The sequence below is a fragment of the Amblyomma mixtum genome, chromosome 4, assembly GCF_055824585.1.
Source record: "Amblyomma mixtum isolate Tamu chromosome 4, ASM5582458v1, whole genome shotgun sequence".
NCBI classification, from domain to species: Eukaryota; Metazoa; Arthropoda; class Arachnida; order Ixodida; family Ixodidae; genus Amblyomma; species Amblyomma mixtum.
In genome coordinates, this window is record NC_143015.1 from 10,819,134 (window position 1) to 10,839,763 (window position 20,630).

General features: G+C 45.7%; 2 protein-coding genes across 5 annotated transcripts in view; both read right to left on the reverse strand.

Annotated features, from left to right (window-relative positions):
* Positions 1-300: 300 nt before the first annotated feature.
* Ttc26 (tetratricopeptide repeat domain 26) overlaps positions 301-20,630 on the reverse strand; it is a 127,015-nt gene continuing 106,685 nt past the window's right edge. For 2 of the 3 annotated variants that reach the window (XM_089586185.1, XM_089586182.1), the window contains 3 exons: positions 8,799-8,905; positions 1,364-1,497; positions 301-583 (listed from right to left, as the gene is read on the reverse strand). In XM_089586185.1, the coding sequence (XP_089442311.1) occupies positions 469-583; positions 1,364-1,497; positions 8,799-8,905 (356 nt within the window). In that variant the 3' untranslated portion in view covers positions 301-468. The remainder of the gene's footprint in view (positions 584-1,363; positions 1,498-8,798; positions 8,906-20,630) is intronic. The other variant, XM_089586184.1, reaches the window with a different exon arrangement.
* Positions 8,913-19,831, reverse strand: LOC149345683 (uncharacterized). Of its 2 annotated transcripts, XM_089586186.1 has the most exons (5): positions 16,700-18,481; positions 16,124-16,294; positions 14,868-15,001; positions 12,271-12,496; positions 8,913-10,146 (listed from the first exon to the last, which is right to left on the reverse strand). In XM_089586186.1, the coding sequence occupies exons 1-5, from the start codon at positions 16,854-16,856 to the stop codon at positions 10,010-10,012; spliced, it is 825 nt and encodes a 274-aa protein (XP_089442312.1). In that variant the 5' UTR covers positions 16,857-18,481; the 3' UTR covers positions 8,913-10,009. The 2 variants fall into 2 exon arrangements, 1 of the variants encoding a protein (XP_089442312.1); XR_016292334.1 differs by lacking the exons at positions 8,913-10,146; positions 12,271-12,496; positions 14,868-15,001; positions 16,700-18,481 and adding exons at positions 18,612-18,676; positions 19,191-19,259; positions 19,582-19,831 and having other exon boundaries at positions 16,018-16,294.

Here is a 20,630-nt window from a genome sequence, read left to right on the forward strand (position 1 = left end):
TCTGCTTCCTCTTTTTCGCAGTGGCCCAGTGGTTACGGCGCTCGTCTGCTGACCCGAAAGACGCGGGTTCGATCCCGGCCGCGGCAGCTGAATTCCGATGGAGGCGAAATTCTAGAGGCCCGTGTATTGTGCGATGTCAGTGCACGTTAAATGACGATGATGATGATGATGATGACTGAAAAGCTGATTCAGTGTTTGTTTTATTTGAGGCATCTTATCCAGAGAAAAAGACAGGACACATGTTAGCGTGTGTCCTTGTCCTCTCGCTCTATGCCTGATGTCAGTACGAACTAGCCCAGCTGAAAGCCTTGACAAGCTTTATTTCTCGCACCGCATTTTATCCGCTGCTCTCCGCTGGGTACGTCGCCTCCACTGGTCAGGACACGGTGATGCCTTGCATTGCATGTTCGGAGGAACAAGCATCCCAAGAGCCCCTTGCGTGCACAGCGCAGTCTCTTCCACACCCGCTCAGGACAGGGCGACCTTTTTCTCCTTGCACCAGCCGCGAATCACTTTGCTGATGGACTCGGCCTGAGAGTGGCTGGCTGTCTTCAGCATCTCCAGGATCTCCCGAAGGCACTCCCTGCAGGCACCCCGAGGAAGCACATTCACTCCACAGGGACTGGTTCAGGTTTCTATGCGCACTGGCGCCCACTTCCATGTGCCTTACTGATGGCTGGCGGGTGTATTTGCACGCTAGCAAATGCAGAGGAGGCTATCAGGTCCCCCTGTGCAACAGTGCAGTGCTATGTCCTCAAGTCATTCCGGAGTACATAATATGGTTAGCGCAGTGTTGTTCATCCACTCCAATAATAAAATTATCCATGCAACAACACAACTACTCTCAGCTCTCACCCATGGCGCAGAATATACAGCTGTCCTTCCAACCCCTTCCCAACAACCTGCCCCCCACACCCAAATGGGCGTTCACTCCCAGGCGCACCGCCGTGGATCGCAGTAATTGAACAGTTAGTTGGTCACGTGGTTCCGGAGCAGTGGCACCATTGACCTTCCTGTCGTGAAAGGGCGATGCTCTGTGGATCATTTGAATGCGTTAGCTGCCAGATGTTCGTTACATACAAGGTTCGTACAGGGAATTCAGTTACATCGGAGGTGGCGTACGTAGGTTCGGTAAATGGGAACCCATGAAAGTTCGTTATATCGGAGGTTAACACACTTCAGGTTGTTATATCCGAAGTGGCATACAAAGGCTCAATATATCTAAGGCAGTATGCTAAGTTCGTTAGTAGCCCGATGGGCAGGTGAGCACCTGCCACTGGCTCCTAACAGACGGCAGTCGCCATGTCCTCTTGCACTGTATACCCATTCTACTGCCATAACGCGTTTGTTACGATCCACTCACGGCGGCTCCCTTCCGGCGAGCACCCTCTGGAAGGTTCCCACGCAGGCGCCCCGCTTTCCCTCCCAGTACTCCGGGTTGGCGTCCATCTTCTCCAGCAGGTCGAAGGCACGCGCCGCGTACAGGAACTGGCCCATCTGTTGTACGCCACGACGGGGGCAACAACGAGGATATAAAGGGTGCAAACTGAAGGCACAGCGCACGAAGGACGGGACTCTAAGGCAGAGACAAACACAGCGCTCACTTGCGACTACAAGGTTTCATTGCTCGCACGCAATAAACAAGCGAAAAGGAGTACAGATAGAACAGCATCAGTGATGATTGTCAAAAAAAAAACACAATAAACAAAAGCACACAATCGCACCTTACAGTATGCGAGCAATAAACCCTTTCAGTCGCAAGTCAGCGCTGTGTTTGTCTCTGCCTTGGTCCCGTCCTTCTTGCGCTGTGCCTTCAGTTTGAACCATGCACCGACTAGCCCAGAGAAATACCTTACTGATATACAGGGTGCTTCACGCAACTTGAACCAAAGAAGACAAAAAAAGTGACGCACCAGAGCTGGGTCAAATTGAGTACATATTGTTTCCTGTCGTGTGGCGCTCCTCTGAGTATTTTTTTTAAATTCCGCTTGATTAGTTAATTACCTCGAATTAATTATGCAAAAAAGTTAATATTCACTTTAGGGTCACCTGCGTTGCGTTAAGTTGTACACAGGGCAACGGAATAACCGATCCAGTTTTTTTGTAGCAACGTATGTTCTACGTGGTCCTTTTTTCCAGCATTTAAAGAAAGCCCGCGAAATATAAAAAAAAGCATCGTGATTGCTCTCTTAGGCTACAGTATTGCAGCGCTCCCGAGCGCGTCCTGAGTGAACGAAGTGTGCGTGCTAACCGCCTCGAAGTGAGCGGACGACGCCGCTTCAGCATTGTCTTGAAAGTACGCCAGCACATTATTCCTGAACATGGAAAGCGAGCGCTGTGATCAACGATAAATGATAAGCAGGCTATGGACAACCAATTCAGACGGAGCTGCTATTGAACCATCGCGGAGACAAAATAAAAAAGGAAGAGAAAGTAGTGGAGTAGCATATTTCAAGCTAGCCTCCGTTTTTTATTTTAATCATTCTGCAACTCGCCGAACTGAGCGTCTGCTGCTTCTGAGCGTCTGCTGCTCACTTTCATATTTCACGGGCTTTCTTTAAATGCCGGAAAAAAAGGAAGCCCGCGAAATATGAAAGTCAGCAGCAGACGCTCAGTTCGGCGAGTTGCAAAATGATTAAAATAAAAAACGAAGGCTATAGCTCGAAATATGCTACTCCACTACTTTCTCTTCCTTCTTTTTTTTAAGTGCCAGAAAAAAGGTTTTACCCGGCGCGGTGGCTCAGTGGTAAGGCGCTCGTCTACCGAGCCGGAGTACCCGGGTTCGAACCCGACCGCGTCGGCCGCGTTTCGATGGAGGCGAAACGCAAGAGGCGCCCGTGTGCTGTGGGATGTCAGTGCACGTTAGTGGTCGAAATTATTCCGGAGACCTCCACTTCGGCACCTCTTTCTCTCTTCCTTCTTTCACTCCCACCATCCTCCCTTCCCTCACGGCGCGGTTCAGGTGTCCGCCGAGATATGTGAGCCAGATACTGCCCCATTTCCTTTCCTCAAAAACCAATTTACCGGAAAAAAGGACCACGTAGGAGATATGTTGCTGCAAAGAACTGGATAAGTTGTTTCTTAACTGAAGGGAACGCGCGTTACCCTGAAGTGAATAATAGAAAATTCGCATAATTAGTCTTCACTAATTATGGTATTAAGTCAAATTGAAACATATTCTGAGGAGCGCCAAACGATGGGAAAACATGTCGTTCCTTTCTCGCAGTTGCGGTCAGCCACTTGATTTCGATCCGTGTTTCATGTTACGTGAAACACCCTGTGTATACACTTACAAAACACGCTTCCTAGATATGCTCGGAAGTGGTCAAATGTGGAGTGGGTGTGACAGTGTTTGGCGAAGTTTGTTTATGTACAGACTTTGTCAAAAGTAACCAGGCTGCATGTTTTTCTTCTCAGTCGCATATTTAAACTATTATGCCAGCCCTCAAGCTCCAAATCTCTGTACGGTAAGGAGAACCCCTGTCCTCACCTTCAAAGAACTTTTTGATCTTTTGGAAAGGCGTGAGGGCTCTGCTATACGAATGAGAAGCAAACCGTGCAGCCTGGTTACTTTTGGCAAAGACTGTGCATCTTTTTACAAGCATTTGGGCGCCTTCGTTGTCGTTAGATTCAGCGAATCCTCGGTCGTTACCAGCAGTTCGGCACAGACGTTTAGTTCACTTGCTTCCTTACCACGTGGCGCTGATCTGGAGCATTTCAAAATCAGCGCGAAGAACAAAAAAAGAAAGGAAACTTGTGGCGTTAGCGAGAGATCGACCCGAAGGCCCCTTGATCAGCGCAGTGCAGAGTTGGATCACTCGACAACAGTGCGACGAATAAGGTTCACTTGGACGAATTGGCTTATCGCCCCACAACTTGATATCGGATGATTGTGTTTTTAAGCTCTTATAAGGCACAAACTGTGTTGTCTCACATGCATACAAATGTGCAGACAAGGAAAGGGGAATGAGGGGCTCGTTATAAATATGAGAGAAGCCAACAGCCACAGAAACCAAGGGGCACAGGGGATTTTTATTATTTATTTATTTTGTGGTGTTGATCACTTTATAATATTACTAAATGTGTTATCGCTTAAAGCTAATTGATTAGAAAAGCAGAAGAAAAAACCACCACATGCCGCCGGTGGGATCCGAACCCACTGTTGGCTTCTCTCATGCATACAAATGGTAAAACTGCGCTCAGAATGGCTCTAGAAAACGAATGGCATGACTTTTATTTCAAGCCTTTTCGGCCCTTGGTTTTGGAGGAAAAAGGGAGGCACACATTTGTACCAATCACTTCGTAAAAAGACATCAAACGTGGTAATTATCTATATCTGAATATTTTCAATGAGCAAAAAAGTTGCATCAGAATTGGAAATTGCTTCAGGAAGTATCTTGGGGCAATTCATTGATGAAAAAGACTTGGAAAACCTAAACAATTTTTCAACAGCAGTTTTTCCGCTAACTTGGGCAGGCTCATACTGTGCACCCGCGCTTGTATATATACACAGAACGCCAAGGATGCCTCTTAGAAAACAGATAAAAACACACTGAATGATTTGTAATACAGGTCCAGTATTCAGCACCAAAAATATAGGTGCACCGTTGCCCGTTTGTCGCCATTTGAAACAATTGGGACATCTGTCCCGCAGTCTTACAAAGGGTTAAAACTTATTTTCTGGAAAATTTTGGAGAAACCGTATACGCAGCTGCGGGGATCTCTCAAGCTATGTATGCGCTCTCGATCTCGCCTGCCTGCGACCAAAATATTGCAATAATAGGCATCCAAAAATCCTCTAAACATAAGACAGGTGCTCGCCGTAAAAAGCTTGAACATTGACGGCTAGATTCGTTCGGTTCAGACGTACCTGAAACCGACCGAAGACTCCAGCCGAGGGGTTATCTAAGTGGACCCCAAAATTACCGACAAATACATACCCGAGGCCATCCATTCGCCATCCATTCGAAACTAGGGAAGTCCAATGTCACGGCGCTGACGTTCGAGGGAGGCACAGTGCCTTTCAACGTGTTCTATTGTGGTGAAGCTATTCCGGTCCGTCTCTACCGGAAGACAACCCCGGCCTGCACCCGATGCGGCGTCGTCGGACGCAGGGCAGATGTTTGCGCGAAACCAAAACAAAAACCGCTGCCATGCCTGCGGTAAGACCAGCCCACAAGATGGACACGAATGCAAGCCTGAGTGCCTCATCTGTAGAGAATCCCACCTCACAGATGCTGACCCGAAATACGCGGCTTCGATCCCAGCCGCGGCGGTCGAATTTCGGTGGAGGAGAAATTCTAGAGGCCCGTGTACTGTGCGATGTGAGAACCCCAGATGGTCGAAATTTTCGGAGCCCCTTCACTACGACATCCCTCATAGCCCGAGTCTGGGATGTTAAACCCCATAAACCAAACCAATGTTGATGGCGTTCGCCCTGTTGTACGCTCCCACGGGGGAAAGGTTCGAATCTTCCTCTCCCATCTTCTTCTCCAAAGAAGATGGGGAGGTTGGTCTTTGCGGGTGTACGGCACTGGGCGTTCAGTTCTTCCTTTAGTTTTTCCAGCTCCTGTGTGTCATCTCCCGAATATCAGCATCTTCTGCATCCTTGGAGTAGCAATGACTGGTGCTCGCGCAGACTGGAGGTCTCTTTCACACATTCATGTTGCCGGGTTCCTCTGCTAAATTTCTACCTTCAGAGATCTGGTCTGGGGGTTTCTCCACTGTGCCCATTTTGTGCTGAGCCTGAGACAGTGGATCACTACCTGCTGTTCTGCCGCCGCTACTCTTCTTTGAGGAGGCGCCTATTAGAAATTCCGTTTCACCAGCTGGGTCTGCCTGTGTCCACTGAGGTTGTTCTTTCCTTTGGCGCTTCTTCGCTGGGACGACTCAACAGCAGTGGGCGCTGTGCTGTACAAAACTTTCTTGTGATGTCACAATCGGAGGAAGTCCCGGATGATTGGAAAGTTGCCCAAATCATTCCAGTCTTTAAAGCAGGTGACCGCAAATCAGCCTCTAACTACCGTCCTATATCATTAACCAGTATCCCATCCAAACTTCTCGAGCACATTATATCCACGAACCTAATGGCACATCTAGAATCTAACGACTTCTTTTATCCTCACCAGCACGGTTTTAGGAAACACCTTTCATGCGAAACACAGCTTGCCGAGTTCATACATGACCTACTCGAATCTATGGACAATAACCTTCAAGTAGATGCCATATTCCTCGATTACTCTAAAGCATTCGATCGCGTCCCCCATAACCACTTACTTCAAAAGCTTTCATTGCTAGGAATTCCCGCCAACCTAATCCACTGGATCGAAAATTTTCTTTCAGGACGCAAGCAGTTCACTTCCGCAAACGATAGCCACTCACCCTTCACCAGCGTAACATCAGGGGTCCCTCAAGGCGCTGGACTGTCACCGCTTCTATTCCTCATTTACATTAATGATCTCCCTTGTAACATAAACTCTAATTTACGGCTTTTTGCAGATGATTGCGTCATATACAGAGTTATTGAGGCGGCCAATGATTCATCTTTACTTCAAACCGATCTTAACACACTCGCGTCATGGTGTAATACGTCCCTCCTGTCGTTAAACATTAGCAAGTGCAAATCTATGTCTTTCACGAGAAAACGCACTATGAATCCGCATCAGTACAGCATTGGTTCACTTCTTGTCGACCCCACATTATCATACAAATATCTTGGCCTCCACCTAACACCATCACTATCATGGGTAACCCACATTCAAAACATTTGCGCAGAAGCCTCACGCACACTCGGCTACTTACGACGTAACTTGAAGGACGCATCCCCTGAAATAAAGAAACTAGCATACATGACATTCATTCGCCCGAAATTAGAATATGCGTCATCCATTTGGCATCCATCGCAAGCTTATCTCGCCGCCGACCTCGAAGCCGTACAGAACCGCGCCATCCGCTTTATAACATCTTCCTATTCAAGAAAAACCAGCATCACTGCACTGAAACAGTCCGTCTCCATTCCATCGCTCGTGTCACGCCGCATCATATCTCGCCTCTGTCTTCTGCATCATTTCTATTATCATCCGCGCTCACGCCACGCAAAACTAGAACCCCCCCATAGGACGTCTAGCCGCTTGAACCACAATCATAGCATCGCTCGCATCAACTGTCGCACGTTAGCACTCAGTTCTTTTTTCCCGCACGCAATAGCTCTATGGAATGCCCTGCCAAACACCATTGTATCATGTACTAATCGCAAATCATTCCGTGAAATACTAAAGGACCATTTTTCGTGAGTGCAATCTTTTCAATTATATGTTGTGCTTGAGACAGACAAGTGTCCTTGCTTTTTTTCATTCCTTAGCCTTTGTTTACTCACGTGTTAAATTTTTTTTTTACTTGTTACATATTGTATAACCTTTTCGACGCCCCTTACCTGTTGTACATCTCTATTCCTTTGCAATGTTATTTTTTTTTTTCTTTGTAGTGTTCTTGTCTTGTTCGTACAAATCTTGAGTTTGCTCCCCCCTTATGTAATGCCCTCGGGCCTTTAAGGGAAAAATAAATGAAATGAAATGATGTCATCACAACCTACCCACCGTGGCAGGTGGCAGTTAATGAGTGGTCGCCGCGAAAAGCCACGTTACCTTGTGACATTGTTACAACCTTCCCGCCGAGTTGTGAACAATAAAGTGTCTAGACAACGACCTGGGTACAGAATGGAAATAAAAAATCATGAAAAATATGCGCTATATGCAAATGTCAGCACCGCCACAGCATAGCGGATACCTGTCACTGCAGCTATAGCAGTCTGAATATGGCGGCTGATGGACCGAAAATCGCAACAAAAAACAAAAACTGACGCAAACACACACAGAACTTGCAGCATAAGCTGCGAAAAATGAGAAATCTTAATATAACTTTAGCGTCCTAGTAGTTCTCTTGACGCCCATGTGCTCTCTGTGTGCTCGGCTTCGCGCGCTCATTGGCCACGGGGTTTCGGTTTAATTCGCCTCTACGGAGAATTTCCAAGTACCCAGAGCAGAGCGAAATCCCATTCCTAGAAAACTGAATATTTAAACTGCCATTTCTAACGAAATATCTACAATTGAGGCACCAAACTACAGTAATCGAAATGTCATGTGACTTTAAACTGCAGCTAAGGAGGTGAGCAAGTAACAAGTCTCGCACACTTGCCGATGTCCGCCGCCGCTGAAAGAACACCCCACGGGAGTGTCGATATCGAGAACCGCATTTCTTAGATACTAATGGATGCCTTTGCTGACTATCCGGATATCACGCTACGGCTCATGGTATAGTCACGTGCATATAGCACTCTTCTAGGCGCCAGGGCGAAACGTTCTGATTCGTGGTGTGTGGCAAAGGCCGTGCTTTAGTTTTTGTGTGAAACAAGCCTGGATACCCGTCTGTGACTGCCTGTACACTACCTACTTGGTTTACACAGTTTACATGTTTTACTTTTACGTTTTCATGAAGCACCTACTCCTGTATGCGTTAATGACAGGTGTCAGTGTGTGTGTTGAAGACACCAGTTTTACGTGTGTCTACTACCCGCGATACGAGTGCCAGCCAGTATGTGTGTGTGTGTGGACATCACCCATGAAACTCATTGTACTATGCTATATCATCAACCTTCATTCGCACTTTCCCTTTCCTCCCCTTCTCTTTCCCCTGTGTGGAGTAGCGGGCCAGGCCACGTTACCACCGGCCGACCTCTCCTCCTTTTCCCTCTCATTAAAGTTCCTTTCTCTCTCTCTCTTGGAGCATCCGGCAGCGTGTACCTTGTAGCAGTCGTTCGCCAGCAGCTGGAGCAGGCTGAAGGACTCGCTGGACGTGTCCATGCCCTGGTACAGCTCCCACGCCTGCTGGGGCTTGCCGTTCATTATGTCTGCGCCGCGTACAAGAAGCTCAGTGAACGCCCGTGAACGAAAAACGCTAACCTGTCTAGCGAAGGGACACAATTCTGCCACACAGGGGTACAAAAAGGATAGCATGGAACGTACCGTCTTTCTCAAAAGTAACCAGGCTGCATGGTTTGCTTCTATAGCTTCTGTAGTGGAGCCCTTGAGGCTTTCCTAAACATCAAAAGTTGTTGGAAGGTAAGAAGACCTCCAGTCCTTACCTTCCCAGTCGAAAAAAACACCAGCCCGTATCTGGTGTTTACACCAGACCGGAAATTCAGACACGGGTTCTGGTGTGACCCGGCCTGGTGTGACCCGGCCTGGTGTGACCCGGCCTGGTGTGACCCGGTCTGGTGTGACCCGGTCTGGTGTGACCCGGTCTGGTGTGACCCGGTCTGGTGTGTCCCGGTCTGGTGTGTCCGGGTCTGGTGTTACCGGGTCTGGTGTTACCGGGTCTGGTGTGACCCGGGCTGATGTTTTTGGTGTGGCCCGGTCTGGTGTTTTCTGATGTGATTTAATTTGGTGCCGTGCTGACCGGGTTAGGAGCCTTCGGGAACAATTTGCCTGTTTCACGATATGTACCGCCCGCTGTGGAGCATAACGAGCATACCTGGTACCGAGAAAACAGGTTGAAAAGAAGCGCACGTGGGTGAAGCAGGCAAGGTGTGGCTCCACAAGACGCCAACTTCACACGTGAGGAGGCAAGTGTGAGCTCGACAGCTGCCCTCTTCTGTCTTTGGTACTGTTGCTGATATAAACTGCACAAGTACAGTTAAACCGCCAGCTTCTGCAATGCTTGCGCAGTTGTTCACTATCACTGGAGAGCTCAAAGAGAAGAGTTGTGTGTACGCAGAGTGGCCGTGAGAAAAACGCAAATTCAATGTGCTTTGATAGCGATGCAGTGCATTAGGATACACATAACAGCATGCATACACCAGCACTCAATTTTTACACTTACCAATAGAAATTTTAGGGAAAGAAAATTAAACAAAATTTGCACGCATACGCCAATACTCAATTCGTATGATTGCCAAAAGAAATTGCAAGGGCATGTAGAAAAGAAAAAATAAACAAAATTTATTCTGATTCGCTTAGCTCTTTGAAGCAGCGGGCCTCTTTCGGCGAAGTTCGCAAGTTTTCTGTGATAGCCACAGTCTTATGCTTTTTTCAGCATCCGTGGCTGCTTCGTCCGTCACTCCCCGACTGCGGGCATAATGCCTGAAGAACACTGAAAGAAAATCAGGCATAAGAGTTAAAAATAGCGCAAGCTTTGTTATTATTCTGGCTTCGGCAGAATTGTTGTTGTAGAACCAATTTCCAGGACATACAGTAAGTCTTAGCCTGACAATTAGCTCAGCACTACAAAAACCGCCGCATCTACTTGTAACGCCACGGCTTGTTGTAACAAAGAACAGTATGCTACATGATAAGCAAATTCATTCGCCTGATCATATCAAAGGGACACAGAGGACAACCTCATCCAGCTTTAGTTCTTTGTAAAAATTAATTGTATGGCTTTGGGGCCATGTTGATGTTGCAGAGTCATTCATTGCTGCGAAAATTGGGTTAGAAAATGAACCCATAGTTCGATTCACACATGAAAAGGGCCAAATCCTGGTGTGAGACCGTCCATGTTTCAACACCTGTAACACAATTAGGGCACAAAGCTGTAGCTCTGACGATGCACAATGCCATTCCTTCTGCTCTTAGTAAGTGTAGAAGCATGTGCAATCTCAACAGAACAGTGCAGCAGTAATGGTGAGCAAATTTAAGCGAAACACCCTAAAACACAGCACATCAAAAGAAAGTTGTAAATGAGCCTAGAATTAAGCCTAGAAGACTTCTGCCTAATATGAGTAATAGTGCAACAAGGTGTTCTGATTCTGGGTAAATCTCAGCAGATATGTAAACAAATCACTTTCTCCACTCTAGAAAGGTTGCACAAAGCTATGCTGCCAAATCTTGTGCATGTGCAAAGGCCATGAGTGCCAATACTGCAAGCACGACAGCTGCTGTGACACTTTGCACTGCCTACATCATCAAAATGAGCATGTCGCCTTAATATTCACGCCAAGTGTAAAGCAGAAAAATGACTAAGGTCATCAGAAAAAAGCGTTTGTCAATTGTAAGAATGCAGGCAGTGCCCAGTGCCCTAGCAGATGCATACATGGTATGGTCCTGAACACAAAGCCAAAGAACACCAAGCACTACTATGTATGCGAAGTGTACAACAGGTCGAACTGCGTACATTTCCCGAGAATATGTTTGTGCTAAACCATCCCATAATTAGTGCCTTTGCTAAGGCAATAAAGATGAAACAATAACAAAAAAGGACAGGAAGATACATAAGAATGATACCATCAGCGTTTGCGTTAAAGGTGCACTAAAGAGGAATCTGAACTCATACTTTTACCGATGGAACTCGTTCTACACATTCCGAACGTTCTTAGAAACTGCGAATTATTTCCCTGTGCAGTCGGTTTCTCTAGTTTAAATCGAATTAAACACCCGGTTCCCGCCTTTTTTTTTAATTCCCCCGCAGACAGTGGGAGGAGTCGACTAATCTTTCAACCAGTCCTGTGGCGGCTTGCCGCTCTGCCATCGGCGGAGCGATACGGAGTGATTGGCGAAAGCAGAGTCCACGCGTATTTTTATTTTTGTGGGCCTAATTTGCAGCTATGTAGTCTCTGAATAGATCTATTTATCCACGGAAATGTAAAAAAAAGCAAAATAAAAACGAAAGCAAAGCCGCCATGCGACTGCCTGCAAGGCACTCCATGCGTTGGCTGACTCCTCCCCGACTGCGGAGAATTAAAAAAAAAGGCGGGAGCCAGACATTAATCACATTTAAATGAGGAAAATCAGCCCCACAGGGCAATAATTCAAAGTTTCTAAGAATGCTTGGAATGTGTAGATCGGGTTCCCGTGGCAAAAAGACGAGTTCTGATTCCTGTTCAGTGCACATTTAAAGGTTTTAAAAATGCGCAGCTCTTAAGAACCTAACTTTCCAGCTCAACATTTTAGCATCACAAAACAAGTTATGTTCTTTGGTTGTTGCCACAGATGTGGAGTGCTCATGTCATACACTCATCTAGCGGCTCAGCTCTGTAGGAAGTTTTTATCTCTACCAAATGCTTCTCATTGTGCCTGTCAAGTAGCTAACTGCACATGAATTCTCGTGCACAACCAAAAGCCATGCAATGAATTGATCCATTCTAATATGAGTCAAATAGTGTTTGATAATTATTACCTTCTCATGAGCTATTGCCAAGGTCGAGATAGCCTCCTTTCATATGTTAATGCAATATGACAATATGCACATGTGCTAACCCCAGTAGAATACAATAATTACCCCTTATCGTCTCCACCTTCAGCAGCGTCAGTGGCTTCTGCGGTGCCTTGTCCCCACCCTCTGCCAGGAATCTGTTGGACAGCGTTCCGGTCAAGCTGCGCTGAGCCAGCACTTCTGTTGACCACAATGTGGTTGCCGCTCTTTTGACAAACAGCGAATCTTTTGGCAGCGCCATGAGAGCATCGTATGCCTCTTTCGATATTTCGTGGCCATTGGCCAGGTGTACCTGCAGGAAAAAGAAAAATGGCATGCCGAACTGAAAGGGACGTACATAATGTACAAATTATCATTGTTTACCGAGTGCATTCTGGCTTAAAACTCAGTGTTAGCACTTGCCACAGCACCAAGGTCAAAATCATTTAAAACTTGAAAATAACTGCAGAACTTAAGCGTGGACATTAACAGTGCGATGGGCATTTAGTGGCACTTCTTAACAGCAGTGGAGTATCAAAGGTAACTGCATGCAGTGCTTGTAACTGGCTAATGCTAATCTGAATTCATGTTTGGAATGCTATCGGCAAATAATTTCAGAAAAATGGCTCTACCTTGCTGGACATAGCCAATTAGTATGTGCGCACAGTAACAAATGCTAAAAAAATAAGAACAGCACACAAAAAAGCCGTGCTGTTTGTGCTTCACATGATATGGTGCCCCTTGTAGAGTGGAATGGTCACGAAATTTCTATAGCAACCAGATGCCCTTCTCAAGACATGTCATGATGACTAAGCAATGCGAAAGACCACACACAAAGACAAGCTACCCTTCCGACACAGAGCTGGCCTCTCATGCTTCACCCTCATGCCTCCCCTTTTGCTGTCATTGTGGGGCACATGGCTGCAACACAGGCTCTTCTACTGCTCAACCTGCACTGACCCCTAACATCTCATTGGCGTGCTAGCTGCCAGTGCTCTTTTTAAAAGCAGCACTAAGCATGATCATGTGGAAAAATTTTAGTGATCATCAATACTATATGGGCTACCTTTGTGGACCAAACTGAACCTGTAAAGTAACTGCACGAGCCGCAAGAAATAAACATCTGACTGTTCAAGCCTGACCAAAACTAGTCCCATATACCTGTCGTTAAACCACCAAAATAAAATGGATATAGCTTACTGAATTTTAAAAGCACTGGTAATGATGAAGGACAGAAGTGAACGGGACAAACACTTCTCCTCCGTCCTTACTCGTGCATTCAAAATTCAGTGTGCTAAACGAACTGGCCTAATAGACAAATTTTGTAAAGCATCTAGCTTGTTTACTATGCATGACAATGCTAAGAAAGAGTGCACAGCTGAAAAGCATACACCAAAATATAAGACACCCACATGCATCATCATCAGCCTGACTGCGCCCACTGCAGGGCAAAGGCCTCTCCCATGTCTCTCCAACTGACCCTGTCCTTTTGCCAGTTGCCGCCACCGTATCCCTGCAAACTTCTTGATCTCATCCACCCACCTAACTTTCTGCCGCACCCTGCTACGCTTGCCTTCTCTTGGAATCCACTCCGTTCACCTCACTTCACTTCACTTTATTACCTTAAAGACCCCCAGTTAGGGGGTATTACATAAGGGGTGGGTACAAATAGAATTAAATTTTGTGTACAAAGATGTTATTCATTAAATATGGCGTTTATACAATTCAAAAATGAGAATGGACAGGTGGTTGCAGCGACGTCGTGTGGAAGGCCGTTCTAGTGTTTGGCTGAGCGAGGAAAGAATGATGCAGCAAACGTTGTGGTATGAGTCTGTGGACGGGAAACTTGCAGGGGATGACCAAGACGGAGTGAAATGCGTCCTGGAGGGCTAATGTAGGGTGGAATACGCAATGAGCTGTAAAAAAACTTCTGAAATAAACACATACTGGCGATGCGACGACGACAGGCAAGGTTTGCTAGGCTCAACTCTGCTTTTAAAGATGACATGCTGATATCATATGAATAACATGAATGAATGAATCTAGTGGCTCGGTTCTGTAGCGATTCTAGTGATTTTAACAAATAGATTTGGTTAGGGCTCCAAATGGGGGATGCATATTCTAGTTTTGTTCGAACCAGGGACTTGTAGGCAAGAAGCTTAACGTTTGGCGGTGCATGGCGCAAATGACGTTTCAGGAAACCAAGGGTTTTGTTAGCTGATGATAGAATGTTAGTGACATGCGCATTCCAGCTTAGATCTTGGCTTAAGGTTACACCCAAGTATGTATAGGAGTTGGTTAATTGTACTGCGACACCAGAGATTACCTAAGGGAATAAAAGGGCAGATATAACAATTACATGTAGAGGTGAAATTCGTTTCATGAGCGTCTAGTAAATTTTCGCAGCAGGACAAATGTTGCTCGATTTGGATGGTGACCTTTTTTTTCTGTTTCTTTTTTTTCTTCCATTCTATCATCTGTGTTTCTTGAATAAAAATTTACAGATGCAAGTGAATGCTGGTGCCACGTCTTATTTATGCTGCTATAGCCAGTATAGACAAGTATCAACTTGCTAAACATTCAACACCGGTGAATGAATATATGTGCATGCTACCCCCACTGATGCAACAGCAAGCAGTTCTCAAAGTCACATTTTATAAGACATGAAATTTAGGTGCTTTCACCTTTCCACTGTCTGTCTGAGTACAAACACCCTGGACTGGCCGTGGTTCTGCTGCAGGCGGTCCAGCAGGCACTGCTGGAAGGTGTACTTCTGAAGACACCACAGATGCCTCACCTCCTTCCAAAGCCGGCATGTCTGCACGCAATATGGCACAACACAAGCTTGATATTTACCTAGCAGAGATTAAGCCACAATTCAGACTAGTGCAGTAGGAACAACATTTCATACAATTTACGCTGAAATCAATACCCTCAGCCTCGAAGCATATCAAATAAATAATTAGATTATTCTTTTGTTATGCAGACATGAAATATGGAATCAATTTTATCCATACTTATGGCAAGACAGCTAGCTACCCCTTAGTACTTGCGTTTAATGCATAGGAAAGAAAAGCAAAATGCAGTTATTTCTGGTGGTGAACTTCATCATCCTGCCTATGCCCAAACCAGGTTAAAAGCACTACCCACTGACCCCCAATTTAGTATTGGGCCAGCTACAGCCATCCTACAGCCGACAGATTTCCTAATCTCGTCTGCAATGTTTACATTTTTTTGGAATCTATTTCATAAGTAGTAATGGACCATTCACCACCTGTCCTCCATACCATATACTACCGCACTACTCTCTTTCTGTCTCTTAATGTTACACGCACTGCGCTGTCCTGAGGTTAATTTCAAGCCTTCTCAACATGGCTGCTGCCCGTACCGATGAATTTCCCATTAGCATCATGAATAGTGATTTAAAAACATTCTCGTATGCTTCCTTTGGTTTCAATGACTGTTGGCTACCTTCCTATTTATGCTGTAACGAGCTCCTCATTTCTATACCCTTCCCTGTTCGTTCCGTCATTAGGCTATCCTTGCAGCTTGAAAAACGGGCTATAAACTTGCTGCGAACTGAAAAAAATGTGCCCAGTGGTAGGTTAAGGACTCAGCAACAATGTCACTGGCAATTACAGGTAGTGGGCATGGTTTATTGGTTTACTGGGGTTTACTGGGGCCCAAGGCAACTCAGGCTATGAGGGACGCCGCAGTGAAGGGCTACGGAGATTTCGACCACCCGGGGTTCTTTAACGTGCACTGACATTGCACAGTACACGGGCCTCTAGCATTTTGCCTCCATCGAAATTCGGCCGCCGCGGCTGGGATGGAACCTGCGTCTTTTGGGTCAGCAGCCGAGCGCCGTAATCACTGAGCCACCGCGGCAGGGCACAGATAATAGACATGATTCCGGAGTGCTGCTGATGACTTTCCATACCTTCCTCAGCTGATAAGCACGCATTGCGTACTTCAGATGACAGCAGCGTGGGCCCTTCCAGTGACAGGATGGGGTGGCACTGTTGTGGTAACGGTGTCACCGCCCTTGGAGGGGTGTCTTCAGCGGCATTCTCAACGAGTGCAATGCTAGCCACATTGCTCACTTCAGCAGCTGTTGACAAAAACGTTTGCTGTGTTAGACTTCCCGTTTAGCAAGTTCATTTTTTCTTGTTTCATCATACTTTCTTATCTTTTTGTTTTTGGTCTTTTTAGGTAATTTATCTAAGCTCCACTAAGAACATGAACATATGCAGCTAAAGTTCACATTTCCACTGTGATGCAGACGTTAGGATCATTAAAGCCATGGAGTTAGTGTAAAACTGCATTTCTACAACCAATGAGGAATGTAATAAACATGCAAAATTTTTAACACTTGCTTTCCCAAAAAGAAGTCCTTTTTATAATGCACTTGTGTATTTTTAACACACTCGAGCTTACAAGAAAAAAGTAATAACTTACAGGCTGTAGCAAGCGGTATCCAGATTAAGAAGTAGGCATACTGCCATACAAGACTAACCTGGAGCTGAGAGGCATTTCAGAAGCTGCTCCTGCAGCTTCATGTTTAACTGCCACAGCTTCGAATTTTCTTTCTTGAGGGCTCCCAGCTCCTCTTTTAGCGCATTGCTTTCTCTGAGTGCCACAATGTCCTCATTGGCACTTCTTTTCGCAGCCATTCTCAACTTAAATTAAGAATTCAGAATTAAGAACTTAAGAATTAAAGCATAGGCATAACCAATATAAATGCAGCAAATGTGTATCATGCACAAGTCATCATGCACTTCGTATATAATCAGCACACTGGCATTTGTTTGACCATTGCAAGGAGATTCACCCACTTGCCACAAGTACATTAGGCGTTTCCTCATCCATAACACGGTACTGTTGGCCGCAAAAGTTTGCAGGATCTGTGATGCGTGGCGGGGCGAAGCAAAACAACATTGCTGCGTGATCTGCCATAACAGAGCATAGTATCCAGGCTCATGTGAACCTCAACACCACGCTCTGTGATGGCAGATGGCAGTCATTCCAGAATTGTAAAGCGAGCTGTAGCTACGTCTTGCCTGAAACCAGCTATAAAAAAATCTTGACCCTACTCGATAATTCACAGCGTAGACCAACAGGTCTCCCAATTGAAGGAGAGCGGTTATCCGGAGCAGTTACTTTGCTGTACTGCTGAAAGCTTACTAAGAGAAGTTACTGGGTCCTACAAAACTAAGAAAACGAGCTACGAGGGACGCCCTGCCGTGATGCCGTATGTTCACAATATCTCCCACAGAATAAGGAGGACAGCTAACAAGTACGGAGTTCAGGTGGTTTTTTCAGCTGCCAATAAGCTCATTGGAATGTGTAAAAAGGTCAACGAGAATGAAGACCACAAAAAGAAACCTGGGTGCAACATCAAACATGAAAACACCTATGTAAAGTGTGACGAAAACGTCATTTACAGCATTCCGCTCAGCTGCCAACAAACTTACGCAGGGCAAACGGGAAGATGCCTTAACAAGAGGCTCCGGGAACACGAAAGATCATGTGAACAACTTGCAAAGTCCGGGAATCTGGCAGCTCATTTCGCACACTGTAAATGCATACCCTTGCTAAAAAACACCAAGGTAATAGGTAGGGCTAGAAACGGACGGGAACAAGAAATTATCAAAGCTTTTGCAATGCACATTGCTCCAAAACAAACCAAACCAAACCAGATAAGCAATGCGTCAGCTCCCCTTCAGTGATGTTAGGGGGAACAGAATTAACCTCCCTCAAGAACAGTAATCTTCGGCTGTTGTAAGCGCGCGTAAATTTTACCTGTTTTTCCTTCATTCTTGTCGTCAAATGTGTGTATATAGTCATGTTTCTTCTGAGATTAAACAGTAGTTAGAAAGCGCTTCGTCCTGTGCGTTTTCAGTGTTTTTATAGCGCTCAACAATTCCTTCAAGTATGTATTTCCAACTCGCCCCAGTAGTAGCTCTTTTGTCTTTTACATTGCAAGACACCATGGCTACTCCCACAGGCAGTCACTTCCATACTGATGGTCAAAAAAATTCAAGTGCAAGAGTAGGGATCCTTACCACATCGTTGCAAGCTAGCTAATGACTTAGGTTGGGCACAAGGTACACTCATAGAGAAAAGTTTGCTGGATGTCGATTTTCCGAAAATATTTATTTTTGCATTGCCTCGCCAGGCAGTCAGCTGAAATTTGTTCAATAAGATCGAGTATCCATGTCCCCTCCTCATTCTAGGCTTTTGATTAAATTGCTCTGGCTAACAGTACAGAGAAAATGTTTCACAAAGAACTCTCATCCCACAAATTTTTATCAATTACTGTACAAGAACACTGCAGTATAGCTAGATACCCTCCACTGCACAAAGCAAACAGAAGGAAAGTATCCATTATGTGACAGGGTCAAACTTGCACTATAGTTCAAACTTACCTGAAGGTTGCTGCTGTAAGCTGCAGGTACTATATAGCTGCTAGCTTAGGTCAGTCACATCCACACTGTATGGACAAGAAAATAAAGTACGAGAGAGCACCTTATACAGCACGTTGTCAACGATGCAGCAAAACACAATCTCTGTCGAAACTACAATGCCCACAGGGCTCACTGATGAATCACGCATCAGGGCACTGACAGCATATTTGATGATCCACAGCTGCACAGGAGTAAGAAAGAGAGGTCTGGTCACAATCCAGGAACATGTGGCTCTAGGGGTGTCATATATGGTCCTGCTATCTGGCTCAGCATTGAGCCCTGTGGGCATAACATGTTTGGCAAAGTTATACCAAAGCACTGCAAGAGCTCATTGCACTCAGTGATTGGGAAGTAAGTGAAAAATGTGACTGAAGCTCGCAAATTTAACACAACAGTTAAGCTGTCCTAAACAATGCTACTGCACAGTGCAAAGTACTGTGCAGTGAGTGGATGGTTGGAGACTTCCATTTGGCAAGCCTAATAAATAAATTGATAAGCTGTGGAAGTATGTACAACTTTTATATGACATTTTCAACCTACCTGTGCTTTGCACGGCTTGGCATAATTAATGTAGGCACCAATACACTCGGTAGCCGGGCCACATCCACACTGCAAAGGCAACAGAAAAGAAAAACTCAGTCGCGAAGCACTGAAAAACTAACACCGTCCTGGCACTATGCTTTTCGTGCATTCTGTTTTATCGTAATTATGAACCTACGCGCAATTGCCTTAAGATTCACACCATGCAACTACACACCGTCTCGACTTTTTTTTCACAAACACGAGAAACACGTTTGCGGCAGCTAATGCATAGTGCTTGCAATTTCCACTCCGTGGCAAACAAGTAGCGCAACAGAGTACAACTGCGTTAATGCGCTTTAGTCATCCCACAGCAACACCCTGAAAGTAATTTTCAAGCACAGTTACTTACCTCGCAAGTGTTAACACCATGGCCGCTTCTTTCATCCGAAGCAACAAAGCATGTCTCGGCAAGGGGTCAGGCGACACCGGAGCTTTTTCACGAGAGCTTCAGAATCAAACGAGCGTCTTTTCGAGCGCGTAGATGACACATCACATTTGTAGCACAACCAAGCAACCACAGAGCGAACAAACCGCACATTGCAGCAAAAGTAAAGGTCGAAAGGAGCACCGCGCGACGAAAACCAACGAGACCATCGCGCCACAAATATTGGCTTGGCTGATAGATTGGATTGGGTTGACTTTTAAGCTTACCGCTCTGCCGCGGCCCCTGGTAGGAGTTTATTCGGGTTTGTTTTCATGGAAGGCAGCATGCATGGCTACATGCCTCGTTTTCACCGGCATGTAGCCATGCATCTTGCCCAAGCATCTGTTTTAACGTTTTTACATGCCTCGGTTACCTCGAAGGAGTGCTGCAGGATAAAAGGGCGTTAATTATGAGCACTGGCGCCAGAAAGCCAAGCGATTCGTTTAATTCTGGTTCTTTTACATCAACACCATAGTTGAGTGATCTTAATCAATCTGAATATTAAACTAGTTGGTGGTAGAAATGTGATTGTGTGAATTTTGGCATTGGCAAAATAGAATTTGTTTTAAAATGTTCGCCTGAGGGAAAACAAATTATATATGCCATGTAAGCTCACATCCCAAGAGGGATGCTTACGGATACTCCTCGGACATCCGCCGGCGGATGTCCGCCAGCCATCTAAAAACGAACGTCCCTCGTACATACACAGAATCTCCGATGCGTATATCCGAATATGGACGTACGTAGGCATGCCCTATGGACATCCCAGCCTGGCACTGGAGATTCGGACCTTACTCGGACCTACCCCGGATATCCGTGGTTGACTGGGTAAAGTTGGAAGTTGCGCTTCTTTCCTGTCGTCTCTATCTTTTTCCTGTGTACGTCTTTTTAGCGCACACCCTTTCAAATATGGATATGTACCAACTAGCCCGTCAAAAAGCTTTTCTAATATATAGTTCTTGCTGTCACATTCG